This window comes from Mytilus edulis, chromosome 2, assembly GCF_963676685.1.
Source record: "Mytilus edulis chromosome 2, xbMytEdul2.2, whole genome shotgun sequence".
Lineage (NCBI taxonomy): Eukaryota > Metazoa > Mollusca > Bivalvia > Mytilida > Mytilidae > Mytilus > Mytilus edulis.
The window spans coordinates 107,835,025-107,860,423 of record NC_092345.1 but is presented as its reverse complement, the minus strand read 5'-3'; the positions used below and the strand labels follow the sequence as shown (position 1 = coordinate 107,860,423).

At 32.4% G+C, this 25,399-nt stretch overlaps 2 protein-coding genes across 3 annotated transcripts in view; both read right to left on the bottom strand.

Moving 5' to 3' along the window:
* The window catches only part of LOC139513899 (integrin alpha-4-like), a 60,987-nt gene extending 47,950 nt beyond the window's left edge, over positions 1-13,037 (bottom strand). The window contains exon 1 of the mRNA XM_071302845.1: positions 12,685-13,037. Within this exon, the coding sequence (XP_071158946.1) occupies positions 12,685-12,830 (146 nt within the window). The 5' untranslated portion in view covers positions 12,831-13,037. The remainder of the gene's footprint in view (positions 1-12,684) is intronic.
* Positions 13,038-17,166: 4,129 nt separating this feature from the next.
* LOC139513898 (integrin alpha-4-like) overlaps positions 17,167-25,399 on the bottom strand; it is a 44,708-nt gene continuing 36,475 nt past the window's right edge. For both annotated transcript variants that reach the window (XM_071302843.1, XM_071302844.1), the window contains 5 exons: positions 24,591-24,860; positions 23,504-23,632; positions 21,015-21,107; positions 20,469-20,594; positions 17,167-17,954 (listed from right to left, as the gene is read on the bottom strand). In XM_071302843.1, coding sequence (XP_071158944.1) covers positions 17,793-17,954; positions 20,469-20,594; positions 21,015-21,107; positions 23,504-23,632; positions 24,591-24,860 — 780 coding nt within the window. In that variant the 3' untranslated portion in view covers positions 17,167-17,792. The remainder of the gene's footprint in view (positions 17,955-20,468; positions 20,595-21,014; positions 21,108-23,503; positions 23,633-24,590; positions 24,861-25,399) is intronic.

Genomic DNA, 25,399 nt, shown 5'->3' with positions numbered 1-25,399 from the left:
AGAAACAAAAACTGATGATTATGACGAAATTAAATTACCAACAGACTATACTCTATTTACTAAGAATAGACAAAAATTTAAAAAGAAATCAGGAGGTATTATTATCATTTATAAAAAGAAACTGTCACATATTCTTAAATTTATTAACTCAGAATCTGAGTTCGTTCAGTGGGTAGAAATTTTACATGGACATTTTGATACGGGTAAAGATATCTTACTTGGGTGTGTTTATATACCTCCAGAATTCTCCAGATATTCATCTGATGAATCTTTTTCAGAGATTGAAGATGAACTTATTCGATTTTCAAATACTTCAAAAGAAGTAGCACTGATTGGTGATTTTAATTCTAGAACCTCTATTGATAGTGATCATGTTATACCTGATGAAAATTTACTAGAAATTTTACAGGTAGAAGACGATGGTATAAATAAAGATATTTTTTCTTATCTGTTGTTAGAAAGTAAAAATATTCCTCTACAAAGATACAGTTATGATCAAGGTAGAGTGAATAAATATGGTACTCTTCTTTTAGAACTATGTAAAAGATGTGGAATTTTTATATGTAATGGTCGTATTTTCTCAGACAAATTTATAGGTCATACTACATGTAAAGACTCCAGCGTAGTAGATTATTTAATTGTATCTCCTCACATGTTTGATTATATCTCTGAATTTAGAGTAGATGAGTTTAATCCCATGTTTTCAGATGTAGATAGATCTTTATTCTCATTAACTAAATAACATAGTTACAGAGATGATAATATATACAATACAACATATTTTGCATGTGTGAAATATACATAAATAAATGTAGTTTAACCAGGAGGACAGACTTCCACTGATATATAGTTAATAAATCTACACAATTTTTCTAGCAAGACAATATTGACTGTAGTGAATACATTTTTAAATTTAAGAATATTAACATTTGTACAACAATAGTGTGGTAAATATTTATATCGTTCTTTTTTGAAAAAAGGACAAGACATTACATAATGGAATTCATCGCCGATGTCAGCAGATTCACAAAGGTGACATAGCCTCTCTTGTCTTTGAACATTTTGCCACCTCCCCGTCTCCACTGGCAAACGGTGATTGCCACATCTAAATTTACATAGTTTCAGTGCATTTTTTAACGATAAAACTGTAATATAATTTTCCAATTTAAGTTCTGTTTTGAATAATTTATAACATAAACCTTTTGATGATTGATTTACATTTGCAAACCATTCTTGTCTAAACTGATCTTTTAACTTTTGTTCAATACTTAATACAATCCAATTTTTTGAGATACAATCTTGATTTTGCCAAATGTTTGACATACCACAATTATCAAAGATACTTTTGATAAATAACAACCATTTGTTTTCAATTCCATACTTATTATAATTAATATATATCAACTTATATAACATTGACGAAATCTTGTTATCAAGTGTGTTATTAAGAAGGTTGCACCAAAATTTTATCATCCGTAATTTAACGTATAAAGAAATCGGATATCTTCCCAATTCCCCGTAAACCATAAAATTTGGAGTCGATCTTTTTAACCGTAAAACATGCTTACAAAAACTCAAATGTACTCTTTCCAAAATGTCAAGATTTTCGTATCCCCAGATTTCGGCCCCATATAAAAGTATAGATAAAACAGCTTTGTCAAACATGTCAAGCTGGCATTCTATAGATAGATGGTTTGATCTACACTTCTTAATAACACAATACATAGCTTTAGTAGCTTGATCTCTAAGATATTTTCTAGTTGCAAAAAAAGATGCATTTCTAGAGAATATAACACCAAGGTATTTATAGTTCTTAACAATTTCTATCTCTTCTTTATTAATATAAAATTTCAAATTATTCTGTGGTCTACCTTTTGAAAATATCATAACCTTTGTCTTGTTAATATTAATTTTAAGTTTCCAGTTTTCACAATATTCTGAAAAACTATTTAGACGTAATTGTAAATCTGTGCTTGTCTCAGCGAGTAAAATCGAGTCGTCAGCATACAATAAGACAAATATCTTAAAATAAATATCCAGTTCATCTTCTATATCAGATGTAATTGAATGTATACCTTTTAAATCACTATTTTCCAAAAATTCATGAAGATCATTTAAGTATAAAGAAAATAATAAAGGAGAAAGATTTTCCCCTTGCCGGACCCCAATATCACTAACAAACATGTCAGATGCTTCATTGTTATGTACAACTCTTGATTTCACATCTTTATACAAATTTTCTACAACTCTAAGAAATTTACCAGTTATCTTATTTAAAACAAGCTTATACAAAAGAGAGTTTCTTTGAACAAAGTCGAAGGCTTTTTCAAAGTCAACGAATGCACAATGCAATTTTTTTCGTTTAACACATAGCAACTCAAAGAGTGCATACAATGAAAAAATATGATCGTTAGTAGAGTATCCATGTCGGAAGCCTGCTTGATTTTCGTTCAAGATATTAAGTTCATCAACAAATTCCCCCAATCTATCATTCAGAATAGATGTAAAAATCTTACCAAGGCATGACAATAAAGTAATAGGCCTATAATTTTTGGCGTCTAATTTACATCCTTTGTTCTTGAATACTGGTATTATGTTTCCAATAAGCCAGGCCTCCGGCAGGATACCCGTATCAAAAATAAGATTAAACAAATTAACATATACATCAATCATACTGTCAAGAGAATTTGCAACATATTCATTGATTATTTTATCTTCACCTGGCGATTTGTTATTTTTCGCCTTTTTGATAGCTTTAATAATTTCGTCATGGGTAATTACACCATTCAGTGTCTCATTTACAAGATTTGAGTTCAAATCATTATTAATGACAAACTTGTCTTCAAATTTGTTTTCATTTAATTCTTTGAAAAAATCAAATAAAGTTTCAATAGATATATTGCTTTTTTCTCTTTGTCTACCTTTGTTAAATAATTTCCAAAATTCCTTGGGATTTTTGGATTTTAATTTTTTCATATTATCACTTATTTCTCTATTATGCTTCCTGATGTTTTCGTCCTTTAGACTTTTATAATAATATTCACAGTGTCGTAATCTTTCTTTAAATAAATTTGACCCATAATGTTTATACATTCTTTGTGCCTTTCTCAGTTCCTTCTTTGCCTTTTTACAATCAAAATTATACCATTGTTTATTATGCTTTTTATTACAATTCAGCATATTTCTATTAAAAGTTTGTGTACCAAATGTTGCTTTGGCAGAATCTATTAAAATATCAGTAGTATTTGTAACTGCAGTATTTATTTCATATTTTGTTACATTTTCTTTATTACTATAAACAGATAAATCATCTATAACATTTCTTATTTTGTCTTCATCTATGTTATTTTTGAAATCATTTACTTGCTCAAATTTCCATTTTCCAATTTTATTTTCTTCTTGATAAGATAACTCTGTAGTGAGTAGTTCAAATGTGGGGTTCACTCTATTAAAAGATAGTTTCAAAGGTGAGTGAACATCAGAAAAAAGTTTAGAAAATTCAAGAATTTCAAAATTCGATACGCATCTTAAAAAGTGTGAAGTACAAATAATATAATCTATAACACTATTACTTCTACTGGTAGGCCGACCAATAACATCTTGGCCAACTCTACCGTTTAAAATAAATACTTTGTCCATAACAGTATATGTTTTACATTGTCTTTCAATACTGATAGTAATTACACTGATGAGGGCCCTCATGGGGTTTTTGATTATGTGATTACTTGGCCGGTTTTTTTAATGATTATTTGATTATTAAGCCAGATATTTCATGATTATTTGATTACCTAGGACTGTATTTTTAGTTTATGATTATTTGATTACTAAAGATAAGCAAATATTTAATGATTATGTGATTATATTGGCAAAAAAATGGTGATTATGTGATTACTAGGACCCCCCATGAGGGGCCTCACTGATAAGGTAAACACAGAAAAAAATACAGGTAACACAGAAACTCACATTAAATGGGACTGTAGAAAAGCAGACGAATATTTTCAAGCGTTATCCAGTGTCTCAGGTAAATTACAACAGATTGATCACGTTTTGAGTAGTATTGACACAAATAATTTTACGCCTGAAAAGATAAACGGTCTAGTTGATGACCTTGGCAATGTACTGTTAGATACGGCAGAAGGAGTTCTAGGCAAGACTAAAAAAAGACCGGTTTATCCCGACCGCAAAAATAAACCATGGTTTGATAAAAATTGCCAAAAGAAACGTAATGAGTTTCACAAGGCTAGAAACTTATATAGCAGAGCGAAATCAGGTGGTAATAAACTGGCAATGAATAGCAATGCCAAGGAATACCGCAAGACACTTAACATTAACTATCAGCAGTATAAAGAAAAATGTTCGGATGAACTGAGGGCACTCTCAAAAAATGACTCTAAGGGATTTTGGAAGACACTTAAAAAATATTCTGGCTACAAAAAAGACAACCCCTCTATCAGTATTGAAGCATTTCATGAATATTTTAAAAACATGAATGCAAATGACGAAGAAGATCTTGACGGCATCGACATCAATGCGTTGTGTAGTGACCCCATTTATAATGAAATTTTAAATGGAGTCATAACAGAACAAGAGGTTGTGGATGCCGTTAAGAACTTGAAACATGGTAAAGCATCTGGTACTGACAAGATACTGAATGAGTATTTGAAAAACTCTCCACCATTTTTTATTTGTATTTACACTAAACTATTTAATGTGATATTGGATACAGGTATAATTCCTGAAACTTGGACAGCAGGAATAATTATACCAGTTTTTAAAAATAAGGGTTGTCCAAAGGATCCAGATAACTATAGAGCTATAACATTAATTAGTTGTATAGGGAAATTATTCACTTCCATAATCAATACTCGATTGAATTTTTTTGCAAATGAAATTTCACTTATACATGAAAATCAGGCGGGTTTTAGAAAGGGATATTCAACTGTAGACAATATTTTTGTGCTTCATGCACTCATAGAGCTGTATTTCTCATTTGGAAAAAAACTTTTTTGTACTTTTGTAGACTTTCGGAAAGCATTCGATACTGTATCAAGATCTGGTTTATGGGAAAAACTTCAATTGAGTAATATTAAAGGGAAGTGCTTTAAAGTTATTTTTAATATGTACCAAGGAATCAAATCATGTGTAAAATATAATGGATGTCAGTCAGATTTTATCCCCTGTTTAGCAGGTGTAAGACAGGGGGAGAATTTATCGCCATTTTTGTTTTCAATTTTTCTTAATGACTTAGAAGACTACTTTAAGAATCTAGATGGGATTCCACTAGAAACTGTTAAAGAGAAGTTTCAAAGTGAATTGCACATATTTTTTGAATTATTTGTTATATTATATGCAGATGATACTGTAATTTTATCTGAAACAGAAGAAGGTATGCAGAGATCATTAAATATTTTTCAATCATATTGTGAAAAGTGGAAATTAGAAGTCAATTTAAATAAAACAAAGGTGATGATTTTTAGAAAGAGAAAAAGTAAAAAGAAATTTAAATTTTTATTACAAGACAAAGAACTTGAGATTGTTGAAAAATTTTCTTATTTAGGTGTTATCTTTAAATATAACGGTACTTTTTTAGATACCAAAAAGAAACTTATTGATCAATCACATAAATCGATGCATTTCATACATAGAATTGTTAAAAACGAAAACATTTCTATAGATTTGCAACTGAAAATATTTGATTCCATGATAGAACCCATTCTTTTATATGGTTCTGAAGTTTGGGGTTTTGAGAATTTGAAAATTATTGAACAGATGCATTTGAAATTTTGCAAAAGAATTTTAAAAGTTCGAAATACTACACCCAATTTCATGGTGTATGGAGAATTGGGAAGATTTCCTCTGCAAATTCGAGTTAAATGTAGAATGATTTCGTATTGGTGTAAAGTTGTAAACAATAGCAGTAAACTAAGTAGTTCTTTGTACAGGCTGATGTTATCATTGAAGAATCATGGCCATTATGTTTTCAAATGGATTGATTCTGTCGAATCAATATTTAACAACACTGGTCTAGGATATATTTTCATAAACCAAATTGGCTTTTGTGATAAAAATTATCTTGATCGTATATTGAGTGATCAGTTTATTACCTCATGGTTTGGCGATATAGAAAATTCATCCCGGGGACAATTTTATGGGACATTCAAAAAGGACTTTGGACTAGAAAAATATCTGATCAGACTATCTGAACAGAATAGAGGGTGGATAACTAAATTAAGGACATCGAACCTACGTATTCCAATCGAGACAGGCCGTTGGCAAAATATACCTAGACCAGAGAGAATATGTACCTTATGTCATAAATTTATTGGTGATGAATTTCATGTTTTATTTGTATGTCAACATGATTCTATTGTTAATTATAGAAACAAATACTTACCTAAATATTATACTATTAATCCTCAATATATTAAATTGGAAGGATTATTGTCCATATGTAATATGGAAGTCTACAAACGATTGTCATTTTTTATTAAAAAAATTGCTTGTTTATTCTAAAATATCTACAATAATTATTGTATTTCTATATGTTTAGATAGTACTGCATGCTCATTTCGTCATTCAATTGTTTATGTATTATACTTTGACCTCATGTTACACATTAATGTGTCTGAGCGTTATCAATAAATCTTAAATTATTTATCTCAGCTAGGTCAATTTTCAACAAACGTGTGTACCTTAATGTTTCCGCTACCAAATCCTACCATTTTCAAAAGTTATTTCTAATTGATTTTAAATATGTTAAGTTTAAAACGAGCCAAACATTATAATTTTTCATAGACCAAGAAATAACTCAAAAGTAATTGAAGTAATTTCAACCTAGACTTATTTTTGTGCATCAATTAAATGTTAAAATAAACAAGAAATAATTGTAACAGGATGCTAATATGGATTAGAAGTAAGTATATTGTTTATCTTGATATTCTTTTTTTAAGAAGATTGTGATGATTTAATTGATTTAAATTAGATGTATTCACATTTAAATTCTTCTTTTGTCATATTATTCCGTGTACCACTGACCTGTTTGTTATTTTATGAATGATCTAATACCGGAGAAGACGTTGATTAGCCGTTAATCCCAGCTCTATTGTTTTTACTCATAGTTTCTATTTCTGTAACTAGTGTAAATTGATTAGATCTATTGTTACGAATAACAATGGATTTTTGGCACAGGGTGTGACGAGCAGGGTTTCTATATATATATATCTTTATTCTCATCACCAAATACATAGGTACAGAGAAGACAAAACTCCTGCTTCTACCTCCCGGAAACACAGTCCATTGCTATTTATAACAATAGAAATTGATTATTTTTTTTAAAATAGCATGAGCATACAAAATTCCATCTTCGCTAGCCAAGGGTTACGATCCACTCCCGCTCTCTTCAAGAGAGCGGGAGTGGATCGTAACCCTTGGCTAGCGAAGATGACAAAATTCCCAATAGTGTTCACTACTTGTTGTTTCAAGATATTAAAAAAAGCATTTTAGGAAATTCCCGGCAATATCGAAAAAATATTTTAAAAAGTATCTATTATTTTAAATAAATAAAATCTTCTTTGTTTGAAGATAAAGCTTTTACCCAAGTCATATGTTTCTATTCTAAAGGATTCATCTTTAAAAGGGGGGTTCTTACTCTTTGGATTATAATATTGACAACTGCATACAACGAGCATGATGTATTTTGGTTTGTAATAAAAATGCAAGAAATAGACAACCTTTACCTGCTGATCGGGCTTTATATTATCAAAATACATTTTGTATTATGCTAACGATCATTATGACGACAGATGACGCTTGGTTTTTTCTTCGGTGTTTTAACCTCCTGTAAGTAGGAGCACCTCCATGTGGAATATATACCTTAGTAATTTAAATATCAAATGTACAGCACATACATGTAAAAGAAAACAAAAAGATAAATACAGTGTTTGTTTTATATGGTATGTATACCAGGGACTCGGTTTAAAATAGAGGTGTTCAGGAGATATGTATTTATATATACTAGTTTAAATTAGTTAACGGTTCAGGAGAAATGTATATATTTACTAGTTTGAATTAGTTAACTGTTCAGGAGATATGCATGGGTTCGAATCCCGGCGAGGGAAGAACCAAAAATTTGCGAAAGCAAATTTACAGATCTAACATTGTTGGGTTGATGTTTAGACGAGTTATATATATACATATATGTAGTTTAAATTGTTTAACTGTTCAGGAGATATGTATTTATATATACTAGTTGAAATAAGTTAACGGTTCAGGAGAAATGTATATATTTACTGGTTTGAATTAGTTTATGAAAATCAGTTAAAATGTTTCCGATTAGCTTGAATAATGCAGTGATGTATGAAATGTTCATCGATAAAGACAGAGTACAATCAGCTTAAATAATGCAGTGATGTATTTAAGTAAAATCATTCGAAATGTTCATCGATAAAGACTACGTACATTCAGCTTGAATAATGCAGTGATGTATGAAATGTTCATCGATAAAGACAGAGTACAATCAGCTTAAATAATGCAGTGATGTATTTAAGTAAAATCATTTGAAATGTTCATCGATAAAGACTAAGTATAATCAATCTTACAAACTTTTATACTCTTGTTAGGCCGTTCAGGAAATTCGGCACTTCAGTCAAGTGTTTAGGATTGTGATTTTGTTATCGGAAATAATTGCATATATCCTAAGGTTCTTCACATTTAGGACAGGAATGTAACCTTCGCTATAGTTTGTAGAAAACATTATTCAAAACGTATTCATGTTCTATATCAGTCCAAATAAAATAAAAGAAAACATCTGTGACATACAAAATGTATCCACGTTCTGTATCAGTCCAAATAAGCTATCGGAGAATTAAGCCCAAAGTTAAAAAAAAAATGATAATTCAATAAAAACAATAAGCTGATTATAAGAATGTAAAATGACAAAAGGTGCGACTGATTAATACAAAGAGCAATCAATTCTTTAGTCAAATAAACTAGTTTGAGTAACAGACAATAAATGCCAGAAGATGTGGTATGACTTGAAGGGTGTACGTCGCCTTCCCGATTGTTGAAAGGAATAAAATGTCCTAATTTCCGACATGACAATTAAAAGTGTGTAATATAATTATCCTGTATAACGATACACATAAGTGATTACCAGTAACTCTATTGATGATTTGTAGATCAGAAACTGATTTAAAATAAACTATAAAACTAGTTATGAATACGACAGTTTGGAGACTTAGGCCGCATTTCTTTCTAACCAAAATTTTGTAAACGTTGTGTCGCGTTTATTGGTGTTTTCTAAACGCTGTACAAAAGTAGAAACAAATACATCGTGTAATAAGTCTTTACTGACCCTGTTTGAACTTTCAATAATTCATGCACACGTTGTTGGTAAACAGATATAGGAGGATGGGGTGTGAGTGCCAAACAGACTTTTTACAAACGTAAAAACAAATACTTCGTTTAATCGGGATGAGGTAAGAAACAAATGTAGCGTCTGTACTAACAAACGACAAGCGACAAACTGCAGACGCATTTTTAGCGTTTGCATAGTTTGTCAAAGTTTATGTAAACTTTGCAAACGTATGTTTGAAAGAAATGATCAAAACATGTGCGCGCTTAGCCGTTTGCATCGTTCGTGTTAGAAATTCTTCTTCTTTCGCCACTTTAAAAATGAATTTGTCCGCAGCATTTCTCCAAAACCGCTTGTTAGATTTACTTAGGGTTTCATAAAATGTTAGACTAATATGTCTAGGGGAGCCATCAATCTTTCGTTTGTGCATTGAGGTTTATTAAGGGGTATTTGGGGAGGGGCAAAAAAGGGAGGGTTTACTAAAGAACCCTATTTGATTTTATTTTCAAATGAATACTGTAAGTCATGTAGGTGACACACAATACTTCAGAAATGATCATAGGACAATGAAATAAGTCACCTGAATTATAGGGTGAGACCCTGGGGGGTCATCCTCATCCCCTTTAATTCGAGAATATGCTATTATCTTGTAAACGGTCGTGATCCCCACCCCTAAATGAATGGGACACTAAAACAAATCAAATGAAACAAAACGGAAGTCAATGGGGGTCACCCCCATCCCGTTCAATTTGAGAATGTGCTATTGTCTTGTAAACAGTAGAGATCCCCACCCTAAACGATATATATTTTTGTATGGGACAATGATACAAATCAAATGAAATAAAAGGGAAGTCCATGGGGGTTATCCCCATCCCCTTCAATTTTAGAATATGCTATTATCTTCTAAACGGCAGAGATCCCCACCCCTAAACCATATTTATTCTTGTATGGGACAATAAAACAAATTAAATGAAATAAAAAGGAAGTCCCTGGGAGTCATCCCCAACCCCTCTTGTTTGATAAAATGTAAACGATCTAGATCCCCACCCCTTAACCATATACATTCTTGAATGTGACATCAAAACAAATCAAATAAAATATAGGTGAAGCCCATGGAAGTCACCCCACCCCCTCAAGTTTGATTAATTGTAAACGGTCAAGATCCCCACCCCTAAACCATATATATTCTAGTATGGGACAATAAAATAAATCAAACCAATATGGGACCATGGGAATGTCGAATAAAAGGTGCTTTGTTTGGAAGACTTGGTAACAGCTTAAGACACAGGAGTATTAAATAGAGTGAATGAATGTGTGACTTTTCAAGCTGATTTTGCATAGTCTAGTGCCCTGTTATTTCCTTCTAAACAATGCCCATAGTTTATCAATTTGAATAAACAATAAAATAGTTACATTGTTTGTTAGCGTTCCCTCTTATGTTATGGGGCCAGCTAGAGGAAATATTCTAATATAACCCTTTGCCTTATTTCACACTAAAAGTTAACATTGCCGCACCTCATGCATGGAAACTCAATTGTAAAGTGTGTAACAAGCGTAATTGCTGGTCAGATATTTCGGCCAGCGGTCATAATAAAGTTGTACATTCAAAATTGTTTGTTCTAATGACAGCATAATGAGCAGCAGAAGAACCTTGCGTAGCAACGAAACGGAAAGAGCCATCACAATATGTTCATCTAGTTAATGAAAGGAAAAATGTGTTCGATTTCAAAACAAGTACTTCTAAAGCTTGACATTGATAAATACTTACATTTCAGACTCACACATGTCACATGACATCATACATGTGAACTATTTGTTCTTTGAAATATAAGGGAAGATTTAACATCGAATAAATCCTTCTTCAGGAATAAAATAACAGAAATAAAGAGTGCATTGGGTTATATTCTTCTCATATATGTTATGATGGTATGATACTAAACCCCTAATGGAAAGGATTGTGTCTGATGTTCATATGATGAAATCATAATCTTTCAGTCAGTTTAATTGAAGTCTGGAGCTGGCATGTCAGTTAACTGCTAGTAGTCTGTTGTTATTTATGTATTATTGTCATTTTGTTTATTTTCTTTGGTTAAATCTTCTGACATCAGACTCGGACTTCTCTTGAACTGAATTTTAATGTGCGTTTACTTTTCTACATTGGCTACAGGTATAGGGGGAGGGTTGAGATCTCACAAACATGTTTAACCCCGCCGCATTTTTGTGCGCCTGTCCCAAGTCAGGAGCCTCTGGTCTTTGTTAGTCTTGTATTATTTTAATTTTAGTTTCTTGTGTACAATTTGGAAATTAGTATGGCGTTCATTATCACTGAACTAGTATATATTTGTTTAGGGGCCAGTTGAAGGACGCCTCCGGGTGCGGGAATTTCTCGCTACATTGAAGACCTGTTGGTGACCTTCTGCTGTTGTTTTTTTTTTTTTCCAAAGTCGGGTTGTTGTCTCTTTGGCACATTCCCCATTTCCATTCTCAATTTTATTCCATTTGAAAATGATACGCATCTCTAACCTATATTTCATTGCCCATATAATATTTAATCTTTATCGATTCTTTTATGTCGACCTTATTTAATAGCTATAACTGGTGAACACTATAGTTCCGAAATTGCACACAACGGCATAGATATGAACCTCTTTTTAATTTGTCTTAATGTAATATAATCTCTATGAATCCGATAATCATATGGTCAAAATGGTATGTGTCCCTCTGACACGTCCTGTTGATAATCAAATGGTTATAGTGGTATAAAAATCGTTGAAAAGTCCTGTCATTAATTAAAAGGCTCTGATGATATACTTTTATCTGAAATGTCCTGTCAATAATCACACGGTTCATATGATAAAAAAATATCTGAAAAGTCAAGTCAATAATCGAACGTCTCTTGTGATATAAAAAAACTCTGAAAATTCATGTTGATAATTAATTATGTAATCTCTCTAGTGTCGATAATCAAACAGTCCTGAGTGAATGTAAATCATGGAAAAAATCAGGTCGGTATTCAAACGACCTTTATAATATGTACATTTCTGGCTTGTTGATAAGCAAACTGCAAGACGTGACTAAGACAAAAAATCACAAATATTTACAGATCTTTACACGTACCCGCTTTGCACATTTGTACGGAAATAAATTGATATGTGTATTATACAGTTCAAGTCATTTATAAACCAGCTGGAGTCTATGATTATTATATAAACTAAAAGTTATAACTAGATCTACACACGAATAATTACAATACACTATTACATTCAATAATTAGTTGATATTCTATTCAGAGAGGAATATTGGTTGTCTTCCATTAAATATCTAGTACTTACCATTGCTTTCCGTCGTCGTTATCATACATAACTGCCGAATACCCGAAATATGTGCCTTCTGGTCCCCTCATGCTGACCACATTGTCTGTATCTACATTAAAACTATATACCCCACAAATTAAACACGTTAAAACTAACACATCCATGTTATCATACTCTAACGAAGATGACAGTCCCCTTTATACATGTTATACTGATTCAAGTGGAATAGGAAGCTCTAATATGTTGTCAACACACTTGTAATATTATTTAAATATATTTTTATCGTGATCACACACCTATATCCAATGGTATATTTACATTGTTTTATATGATTAATTACATAAATCTGTGTATTACAAAAAAATCATCGTAAAGGGTGTATCGACTTCAGCTGTACGTGTAAAGGTGTGACAATGTGTGATGTTGACCATCATGTCCATTTATTAGTAAAATAAGAATTAATTTTTTAATCTAGCACTTTGCTTCATAAGCTTTTTTTTGCAACAAATATGTATAACTGCCCAAAAAAAATCGTGTAACAGTAAAAGACAAACAAATACAACACAAACAATATTCTATTTCGCTTCAGGCTGTATCTCTTTATCAGAGACAAAGCCTTTCTTTAAAAAGATTCATCAAATCCTATATAGGCTAGACAAAGAAATAATGTTTAAAAAAATTCTTGATATCCATTTATGTTAGTGTCCATTGGTTAACTCGTTAAAGTATACGAAATACTAGGAGCACACGGCTAAATTTATCAATAATAGCATACAATTGTCGTGCTCTTTATTAGTGGTTAAATAGATTATAGTTTATATATTGAATACTAAAGCGGGAAGTAATCATCTTACAACCCTTCACCCAACTCCCCCCCCCCCCCAAAAAAAAGACCATACCAACACACACACTTTTACCCCAAGGAACATTAAACGTCCATTTCGTTACTATAACGAGATTATTATATTCTGATTAAAGCAAAAACACATAGTCCATGTGTGTGAGTTAAATTTCCTGTGTATAATATGTAAGTAGTTGTGGAGAATTTAAAAAATAAATAAATAAAAAAATAGGTCAACATTTTTGTATTGATTTTTTGAATTATTTGGTAATTTGTTTTGCTCACGTTATTATATCAACGATTAGGTCTTAACTATAGTTTTTGATAGGTGTACGGATCATTATTTTATTTGTTAAAAATGTTCAGATAATGTTGAAGTGGTTGTTTTGTTCAAAGAATATGTTGTGGTCCGAGACCACAATTATTTCGTAGTGCATTTCTTTTAGAACATAAATGAAAATTAAACAAATCCCACCTGCGCTTTCTCAATGAAATTTTTACAGTGTTTGTACTACTTTTGGGACAAATTATATCAAAATTATAGTAAACTTCATCGGCCCTAACTCAAAATATGGAAAATTTTACGTTTAATAGGGCGTCTTGAAATCTTTTGACAGCTTCCAAAGTGCTAGTTTTTAACCTTTTTCAACTGGACCAAATCACTTCTTTCCTTTAAAATTCTGGACAGTTTTTTACAGTGTAAATTGACTGTGGATGATGATGTAGAAACACCTTTATTAAAGATATGCAATTATGTGTACATTCACAAGTCAGCTAAAAGTGTATATCCTCGTCTCATATGTATTCTACAAGGAAACTTGGTTTTAAAGAATATCTTATTTTCAGAAGTTTTATGAAGACCTGAATATACTCTCAAAAGAACAAATTTATATAAAAAGATATGTAGTTATAAACCAGAGGCTCTAAATAGCCTGTGTCGCTCATCTTGGTATATGTGCATATTAAACAAAGGACACAGATGGATTCATGACAAAATTTTGTATAGGTGATGGTGATGTGTTTGTAGATCTTAGTTTACTGAAATTCTTGCTAGTTATAATTATCTCTATCTATAATGAACTCAGCTCAGTTGTTACAGGGGAGCATATTTTGTAAACATTTACAAAATTTATGAAAATTGTTAAAAATTGATAATAAAGGGCAATAACTCCTTAAGGGGTCAATTGACTATTTTGGTCATGTTTGACTTATTTTAAGGTCTTACTTTGCTGTGCATAATTACTGTTTACAGTTTATCTCTATCCATCATAATATTCAAGATAATAACCAAAAGCTGCAACATTTTCTTAAAAATACCAATTCAGTGACAGCAACCCAACAACGGGTTGCCTGGATGGTCTGAAAATAACAGGGCAGATAGATGTTGACCTAATAAAGAATTTTCATGTCAGATTTGCTCTAAATGCTTTGGTTTCAGAGTTATAGGACCAAAATCTAAAATTTACCTCTTTGTTCTATTTTTAGCCATTGTAGCCATCTTGGTCGGTTGGCCAGGTCACCGGACACACTTTTCATAACTATATACCACAATGATGATTGTAGCCAAATTTGTTGGCCCAGTAGTTACAGAGGTGAAGGTTTTTGTAAAAGTTAACGACGACGGACGACCGACGCCAAGTGATGAGAAAAGCTCACTTGGCCCTTCGGGCCAGCTGAGATAAAAAGATACCAGGATTAAAATTAAAAGTCTACAAAACATCTTCAGTGACGTTTACATGCAAAAAGTAAAAAAAAAAAAAAAAAAAAAAAAAAATTTCGCATTGCTGTAAGACGTATTACGGTACTTTTCTATCCCAAATTCATGTATTTAGTATGATGCTATATTTGTAATTCTCATCGGATTTTGTCAAATGTCTTGACGTCTTTTTTGTTAATTCATGTGTTATGGTCAAGAAAATTAATCACCGTCTTCATTTATTAAAATTGATTTTGTTCAACGTAATTTATACGATGTATTACGTTTGCAGTTTGATTCAGACACCGAAGATAGAATATAGTTTATTGTCTAATAGCGACCTCAATTTGATATTAATAAGTATCGCAATTTTCATTGTTATCAAATGTAATATCAGTATTTAGTACAGATATAATCTTAAATCAATCCTTATTCTATCTTATTTTTGAAAAATAGTTTTAGTCATTCAAATGTGACGTCATTTGTCCTTTTTTTTACAATTTCAAATGTGATGTCACTTTTTGCGTTGAGGCCTTGACTAACTCGGGTGTGTCTAATTTTTTTTGTGTTGGTTTATGTATAATGTATCCGGTTTGTTTTGTTTTGTTTTTGTTTTTTTCTCTCCACACTTGTAATTAGTTAATACTTCAGTTTTATCATGTCTACCTTTTATATAGTCATTTTATAAAATTTACTGTTTGCAAAGGTACAAAGTATTCTAAATAATAAGGATGTTTGTATCCCAAGCAGAAAACCCTGGCCGTATTTGGATTAGCATTTTTGAACTTTTGCTGTTCAACTTTGTACTTGTTTTGGCTTTCGAACTTTTGTAACTGGGCGTCACTAGTAAGTCTTGTGAGGACGAAACGCACTCCTGGCGTATTAAATTTTAAATCTGATGCCTTTTGTTAGCTATTATTCCATTGTTTCTTTGTCCAATATGTTCTCCTATTTATATATATTGTAGTCCTGTTATGTAATGTTGTCATTTGAATGTTATATTTAACATTGCCATTTAAGCGGGAGGATTGGCATGCCACAAAACCAGGTTCAACCCACGTTGTTTTTCTGTTATGTCGTTTGTTTCCTCTTATGTTTGAGTGTGAATTCACATTACTATACGACATGGGACGGTACTTTTTTATTCCAACTTCCTGTATTTAGTTTTGATGTTATATTTGTTATTCTCATCGAATTTTGTCTAATGCTTAATTTGTTTCTGTGTGTGTTACATTTTAATGTTATGTCGTTGTTCTACTCTTATATTTAATGCTTTTCCCTCAGTTTTAGTTTGTAACACGGATTTGTTTTTTTTCTATCGATTTATGAGTTTCGAACAACTGTATACTACTGTTGCCTTTATTCATGCATCAAACCAAAATATTTGTTCAACAGGTCACACTTCTCACAATCCTCATAAACAATGTCATTAAAATCCTCATAGTTTTATTATGTTTTAAAGAAAAGGAATAGCATGTCAGTTAACTGCTAGTAGTCTGTTGTTATTTATGTATTATTGTCATTTTGTTTATTTTCTTTGGTTACATCTTCTGACATCAGACTCAGACTTCTCTTGAACTGAATTTTAATGTGCGTATTGTTATGCGTTTACTTTTCTACATTGGTTAGAGGTATAGGGGGAGGGTTGAGATCTCACAAACATGTTTAACCCCGCCGCATTTTTGCGCCTGTCCCAAGTCAGGAGCCTCTGGCCTTTGTTAGTCTTGTATTATTTTAATTTTAGTTTCTTGTGTACAATTTGGAAATTAGTATGGCGTTTATTATCACTAAACTAGTATATATTTGTTTAGGGGCCAGCTGAAGGACGCCTTCGGGTGCGGGAATTTCTCGCTACATTGAAGACCTGTTGGTGACCCTCTGCTGTTGTTTTTTATTTGGTCGGGTTGTTGTCTCTTTGACACATTCCTTATTTCCATTCTCAATTTTATTTGAATTCTTATTCGACTAAATTAACATTTTTATTATTTTCCAATGTTTTTTATTTAATTTGGAGCATTACTCAATATACACTGTGTCAGGATTGTAATGATAACATAGTATAATTTACATCAGCGTATAGTCAGTGTCATAATTGTAATAACCTATATTATTTCCATCAACGTATAGCTAGTGTCATTATTGTAATGATAACATAGTATAATTTACATCAGCGTATAGTAAGTGTCATTATTGTAATGATAACATAGTTTAATTTACATAAGCGTATCGTCAGTGTCATTATTGTAATGATAACATAGTATAATTTACATCAGCGTATAGTCAGTGTCATAATTGAAATGATAACATATTATAATTTACATAAGCGTATCGTCAGTGTCATAATTGTGATGATAACATAGTATAACTTACATCAGCGTATAGTCAGTGTCATAATTGTAATGATAACATAGTATAATTTACAATGATAACATAGTATAATTTACATAACCGTATAGTCAGTGTCATTATTGTAATGATAACAAATTATAATTTATATAAGCGTATAGTCAGTGTCATTATTATAATAACAACAGAGTATAATTTACACCAGCGTATAGTCAGTGTCATTATTATATTAAGTCAGTTATATCATTCAGTAATAATTGATATTTTCTTGCTCTTTAAAGCTGCTGCTTGTGACGCCCGAAAGTTAGCTTTTGAAATTCTCGCCGTTTTTCTTTTTTCATAATAATTACTTTTACGTTTCCATTCTTTAACTTCTTCTTTCTTTTGCCGTTTGAAAAAGCCACACTGTAAAAGCAGTATGAACATGTAAAATATACCTATAATATAATACTACTGAGGGAAAAATAACACATTTTGTTATATCAAGAGGAAACCGTAGCATGAATATATTCAATGTAGAAAAATATAAGTATAAATTTATGAAATTGACAATGAGGGTCAGTGGAAAACAAAACTTTACGACAAAAGAGATGACTTCAGCTTTCCAATTGTGAGCTTTCCATTTCTTAGTAGCAACATTCTAGCAGCACCTGCATACGGGGTATACATCTCCCAATTGATACGATATTCCCGTGCTTGCATTTCCTATCATGATTTTCTTGATAGAGTGTTGCTGATCACAAAGAAGCTATTAAACCAAGAGTTTCAAATGGTGAAGTTAAAATCGTCCCTTCGTCAATTTTACGGACGCCATCACGAATTGGTTGACCGTTATGGAATAACCGTTTCACAAATGATATCGGATATGTTCCTTACGTCGTTACAAAAATCCCCTTCCCTTTCACGAATGTGACCTACCGAATTAGACTATTTACCGGATTTGTTATCACATAAGCAACACGACGGGTGTCACATGTAGAGCAGGATCTGCTTACCCTTCCGATGCACCTGCGATCACACCTAGTTTTTGGTGGGGTTCGTGTTGCTTATTATTCAGTTTTCTATGTTGTGTCATGTGTAATTTTGCTTTGTCTGTTTGTTTTCTTTTATTTTTAGCCATGGCGTTGTCAGTTTTTTTTTTAGATTTATGAGTTTGACTGTCCCTCTGGTATCTTTCGTCCCTCTTTCATAAGGATACATAGAATATTCTTACAAATTTCTCAGACCTTCATGAAGTTAAACATACCCACCTTCTGTAGACGGTCACCCAGTCAAACATGCACACCTTCCATAGACCTAGGCCTACATCCAGTAAAACAAACCCACCTTCCATATACCAACACCAAGTTAAACATATCCACCTACCCACCTTTTATAGACCTACACCCATTAAAACATGCTCACCATCCATAGCACTACACCCTGTAAATCATATCCACCTTCCTTCCATAGACCAACACCAATTGAAACCTACCCACCTTCAATAGTTCTACACCAAGTAAAACAAACCCAACTGTCATAGACCTAAACCCAGTAAAACCTACTCACCTTTTAAAGACCTACCCCAAGTAAAACCTACCCAACTGTCATAGACCTACACCAAGTAAAACATGCCCACCTTCCATAGACCTACATCCAGTAAAACATACCCTTCTTTCATAGAACTACACCCAGTAAAACATACCCGCCTTATATAGACCAACACCAAGTTTAACATTAACACCTTCTTTAGCATTACAAGCAGTTAAACAAACCCACCTTCCATAGACCAACATACAGTATAAAATACACACCTTCCATTGACCAACACTCACTAAAACATACATACATTCCAAAGACCAACACTCAGTAAAACATACCCATCTTCCATTGACCAATACGTAGTGAATATACCTATCTTCCATAGACCAACACTCAGTAAAACATACCCACATTCCATTGACCTACATTCATTAAAACATACCCACCTTCCATATACCTATATCCAGCAAAACAAACCCACCATCAATAAACCTACATCCAGTTAAAAAAACACTTCCATTGACCAACAACCAGTAAAACATACCCGCCTTATATAGACCAACACCAAGTTTAACATTAACACCTTCTTTAGCATTACAAGCAGTAAAACAAACCCACCTTCCATAGACCAACATACAGTATAACATACACACCTTCCATTGACCAACACTCACTAAAACATACATACATTCCAAAGACCAACACTCAGTAAAACATACCCATCTTCCATTGACCAATACGTAGTAAATATACCTATCTTCCATAGACCAACACTCAGTAAAACATACCCACATTCCATTGAACTACATTCATTAAAACATACCCACCTTCCATATACCTGTATCCAGCAAAACAAACCCACCATCAATAAACCTACATCCAGTAAAAAAAACCACTTACATTGACCAACAACCAGTAAAACATACCCTCCTTCCATAGACCAACACTCAGTAAAACATACCCACATTATATTGACCTACAACCAGTAAAACATACCGTCCTGTCTGATAGACCTACAGCCAGTAACACATACATACCTTCCATAGAACTAGGCCTACGTGCAGTATATCAAACCCACCTTCCATTGATCTACATCCATTTAACATACCCATTTTCCGTTGACCTACAACCAGTAAAACATACCAACCTGCCGGATAGACCTCTGTACCCAGTAAAATATATCTAACTTCCATAGACCTACACCCAGTTAAGCATACCAACCTTTCATAGACCTACAATCAGTAATATTAATCATATCCACCTTCCATAGACCTACAATCAGTAAGACATACACACCTTCCATAGACTTACACCCAGTAAACATACCCACCTTCCATAGACCTACAATCAGTTATCATACCCACATTCCATAGACTTACACCCAGTAAACATACCCACCTTCCATAGACCTACACCCAGTAAAACAAGAAGTACTAATCCACCAACACTGCTTCCAATTATAATCCATAAATTAATTTGTTCTGACTGTACTGCAATATCTTTTGGAAATATTTCACTTGGAACCTGTAAGTGATCACGTAAAACATGTGAATCATTCATGTATTTTACTTAGGATAAAACCTTATTCTATTTACATTTATATGAACATATTGTCGCTTCGATGAGTTACAGACTTTTCAAATGATATTCACTGTTTATCCCAGGTATGGAGAGTTTAAAGTGTTTGTATGTGTTTGTCCAAAGCAAAGGACTTGTTATTGAATGGTTGCCGTAGAACCACCTTATCTGTTTTTATTTGTGTTTTTAATCGTACACACGGTCAAGGGTATTCTCTGAAAAAGTCTGACTTAACAAGCTAGTCCTATCATTAAACAAGAATGTGTCCCCAGAACACGAATGCCCCATCCGCACCATCTTTTTCTATGTACAGTGGACCGTGAAAATGGAATGACATCTCTAATTTGGAATTAAAATTGGACTTACTTCTATGCTCGAAGAATTGGTAGCGACGATGAGTTGTCTGTTACTATTCTCACTCTTTAGTGTTGCTATACTTTTATAAATTATACCAGTCACCTGAAAAAAAATAATTGTAATCGTAAATAGCGGTATACATTGTTGTTATGTATGGTCTTACATGTTTAACGCAGAAAAATCATACTATTTACGCGGACTAGGATACAAATATTCAGTATCATCCAAAGAAATAGGACAATTTTACTTGATATCCCTTTCGTGATACAGAATAAATAATAATATCAGATTATTGCTTGAAGTTTTCATATGAAATTTCTTATCAGTCAATGGTCAAAACATCAGCACGAGAGCCGAGGTTGAAGAGATGATAATAAATAACAGTGTTTTTGTCCTGAAGTTGTGTATCGATTTATTGACGTTACAGTTTTGCTTAAGTTCGTGATAAAATATTTCTTTTGTTTGCATGACTTTTAACGTCACTCAGTAATGATACCTCGCGCTATCGAGTTTGTGACTTTAACGATAAGTGGTGCAGAGAGAGGTACGATTCGGACGCAAGAGGTTTTTACACTATTGTTCACCCTTATCTATATTCTAATGACTTTGTACATCATTGAGACAGTTTATGATATATACTGTATGCGCTGTCAACTACAAAAACGTTTATTTTGTCAGTTTTTTACGGACTTCCCTATTTTTTAGTTACCGTGTAGTTCGCTGTTTTGTCAGTTATTTACTGTTTAGTTCGGTGTTTTGTCAGTTATTTACTGTTAAGTTCGGTGTTTTGTCAGTTATTTACTGTTTAGTTCGGTGTTTTGTCAGTTATTTACTGTTTAGTTCGGTGTTTTGTCAGTTATTTACTGTTTAGTTCGGTGTTTTGTCAGTTATTTACTGTTTAGTTCGGTGTTTTGTCAGTTATTTACTGTTTAGTTCGGTGTTTTGTCAGTTATTTACTGTTTAGTTCGGTGTTTTGTCAGTTATTTACTGTGAAGTTCGGTGTTTTGTTAGTTATTTACTGTGTAGTTCTGTGTTTTGTCAGTTATTTACCGTGTAGTTCGCTGTTTTGTCAGTTATTTACCGTGTAGTTCGCTGTTTTGTCAGTTATTTACCGTGTAGTTCGCTGTTTTGTCAGTTATTTACTGTTTAGTTCGGTGTTTTGTCAGTTATTTACTGTTTAGTTCGGTGTTTTGTCAGTTATTTACTGTTTAGTTCGGTGTTTTGTCAGTTATTTACTGTTTAGTTCGGTGTTTTGTCAGTTATTTACTGTTTAGTTCGCTGTTTTGTCAGTTATTTACCGTGTAGTTCGCTGTTTTGTCAGTTATTTACCGTGTAGTTCGCTGTTTTGTCAGTTATTTACTGTTTAGTTCGGTGTTTTGTCAGTTATTTACTGTTTAGTTCGGTGTTTTGTCAGTTATTTACTGTTTAGTTCGGTGTTTTGTCAGTTATTTACTGTGTAGTTCGGTGTTTTGTCAGTTATTTACTGTGTAGTTCGGTGTTTTGTCAGTTATTTACTGTGTAGTTCTGTGTTTTGTCAGTTATTTACCGTGTAGTTCTGTGTTTTGTCAGTTATTTACCGTGTAGTTCGCTGTTTTGTCAGTTATTTACTGTTTAGTTCGGTGTTTTGTCAGTTATTTACTGTGTAGTTCGGTGTTTTGTCAGTTATTTACTGTGTAGTTCGGTGTTTTGTCAGTTATTTACTGTGTAGTTCGGTGTTTTGTCAGTTATTTACTGTGTAGTTCGGTGTTTTGTCAGTTATTTACTGTGTAGTTCGGTGTTTTGTTAGTTATTTACTGTGTAGTTCTGTGTTTTGTCAGTTATTTACCGTGTAGTTCTGTGTTTTGTCAGTTATTTACCGTGTAGTTCGCTGTTTTGTCAGTTATTTACTGTTTAGTTCGGTGTTTTGTCAGTTATTTACTGTTTAGTTCGGTGTTTTGTCAGTTATTTACTGTTTAGTTCGGTGTTTTGTCAGTTATTTACTGTTTAGTTCGGTGTTTTGTCAGTTATTTACTGTGTAGTTCTGTGTTTTGTCAGTTATTTACCGTGTAGTTCGCTGTTTTGTCAGTTATTTACCGTGTACTCGCTGTTTTGTCAGTTATTTACCGTGTAGTTCTGTGTTTTGTCAGGTTTTTACCGTGTAGTTCGCTGTTTTGTTTAACTGTTTAAGTAACATATCTCTACATGAAAAACAATTTATTGTTTAAAAAGATTCCATTTGAAAAAAATAAGTATCAATTAATAAAAGTATGGCTCTTTTTACAATAACAAATACAACAAATATTGATCGTTATTCTACCTAAAATGTTCATGACTTACTGGTTTTTTTTCTCGGAAGATATATTTTTGAAAAAAGTCGCTGGTAAAGAGCTGTTTTGACAGCAAATTCAAAAAATCAGTCGATTACACACTATCATGGGTTATCAAAACATGATACCTTAATTTTAAATCACTTCCGAGGATCAGAACTGCGAAATGTCCCCCAGAAACAATGTACTCACCTTTGTAAAACTAAGTGAATCCTCTGATATATTCACTAGAACATCAAACTTATCTGTTTCGTCTTTCTCTAACGTATCAACCTTTATTTCAATGATCGCCCATTTACTCGAATCAACTGTGCTACACGACTACAACAACATAGGTTTAACTTGATTAGTATGTTGTCCCTCACTTAGGAGAGATGAATAACTACAATCGTTCTAAAACGTAAGCAGAAATTTAATTGCATTACAAATCGAGAAGAAATTTCAAATACCATGTACCACTAACCTGTCATTTATAACTTGGGCCTCAATCGCAGTACCAGAAGTATTAATTCAAGGACACTGTATCACTCACTTTGCATCTGTATACAGGGTTCCAATTTGAGTATTGGTAATGATAAATCATGACATCGACGGTCCAAAGTTTTAGCTTGCATCTATATACAGTTATGTTTAATCATATTCTCGAAAGAATTTAGTTTGGTATTATTCAGCTCGATGTCGTAGATATTATCTCAATGAACTGCTAAAATATTTCTAATTTGTCAAAAAAAAAATAGGTACGTACTGAAAACGAGCAATATGTCAAAGAGATAACAACTTGACCAAATAGCAGTAAGCACAAGGCAACAACATGGTCTTCAACACATCAAGCTTCAGCTGTCGAAATAAACTTAAAATACCAAAAGCAGAACAAATATGAATAAGAGACAAGTTTGCAAGTAAACTCGATTCCCAACAAGAAAACTCACAATCAAACAAACAAGTACAATAAATGTAAGTGTAAACTCACAATCAAACAAACACGTACAATAAATGTAAGTGTAAACTCACAATCAAACAAACACGTACAATAAATGTAAGTGTAAACTCACAATCAAACAAACACGTACAATAAGTGTAAGTGTAAACTCACAATCAAACAAACACGTACAATAAGTGTAAGTGTAAACTCACAATCAAACAAACACGTACAATAAATGTAAGTGTAAACTCACAATCAAACAAACATGTACAATAAATGTAAGTGTAAACTCACAATCAAACAAACATGTACAATAAATGTAAAGTGTAGACGTTGATTATGCTTTTCATCACTTACAATTTCCTTAATTGTTCGTTTTGATTGTTGTTCTTGGCTGAGCATCTGATTAGTCTCTCTCCGTCTTCGACTTTGTGTTGATTGTTTTGTTGTATTACTAGACGTAGACGGTATAGTTGAATCTTGATTTGTTGTATTACTAGACGATACAGTTGAACCTTGATTTGTAAAGGGTTCAGATGTCGTTAAATCAGTATCAACATGTTCATTAAATGATTCGCCTGCAAATTCAACCACACTCCATGTAATCCTCGAACTGTGTCCTGATATCTGTAATAAAACGGTAACTTGTAAAAGTTACTTTCTAGATTAGTAAAGTTAATAATGGTTGTTTCATATTATCATTTCTGGTATAAATAAAGACAACTGTAGTATACCGCTGTTCGAAATTCATAAATCGATTGAGAGAAAAATCAAATCCGGGTTACATACTAAAACTGAAGGAAACGCATCAAATATAAGAGGAAAATTACGACACGACATTAAAGTGTAACACACAGAAACCAACTATAATATAACAATGTCCATTTTCCTAACTTGGTACAGGACATCTTAAGAAAAACAAATGGTGGGTTGAACCTGGTTTTGTGGCATGCCAAACCTCCCGCTTTAATGGCATTTTTAAATATAACATTATATTATATGAGATTATCAAGAGTAGCTTTAAGCTTAAGTTTTATTCTTAGCTATATGATTTAATCTTTAAAATGTTATTTACTTTACTCGCTATCAGTAACTGCAAGTACTTTAATATCTGTACTTTGTGTCTTTTGTTTTTTTGTAAGTTGCTTTTGAGGTATGTATCGTAA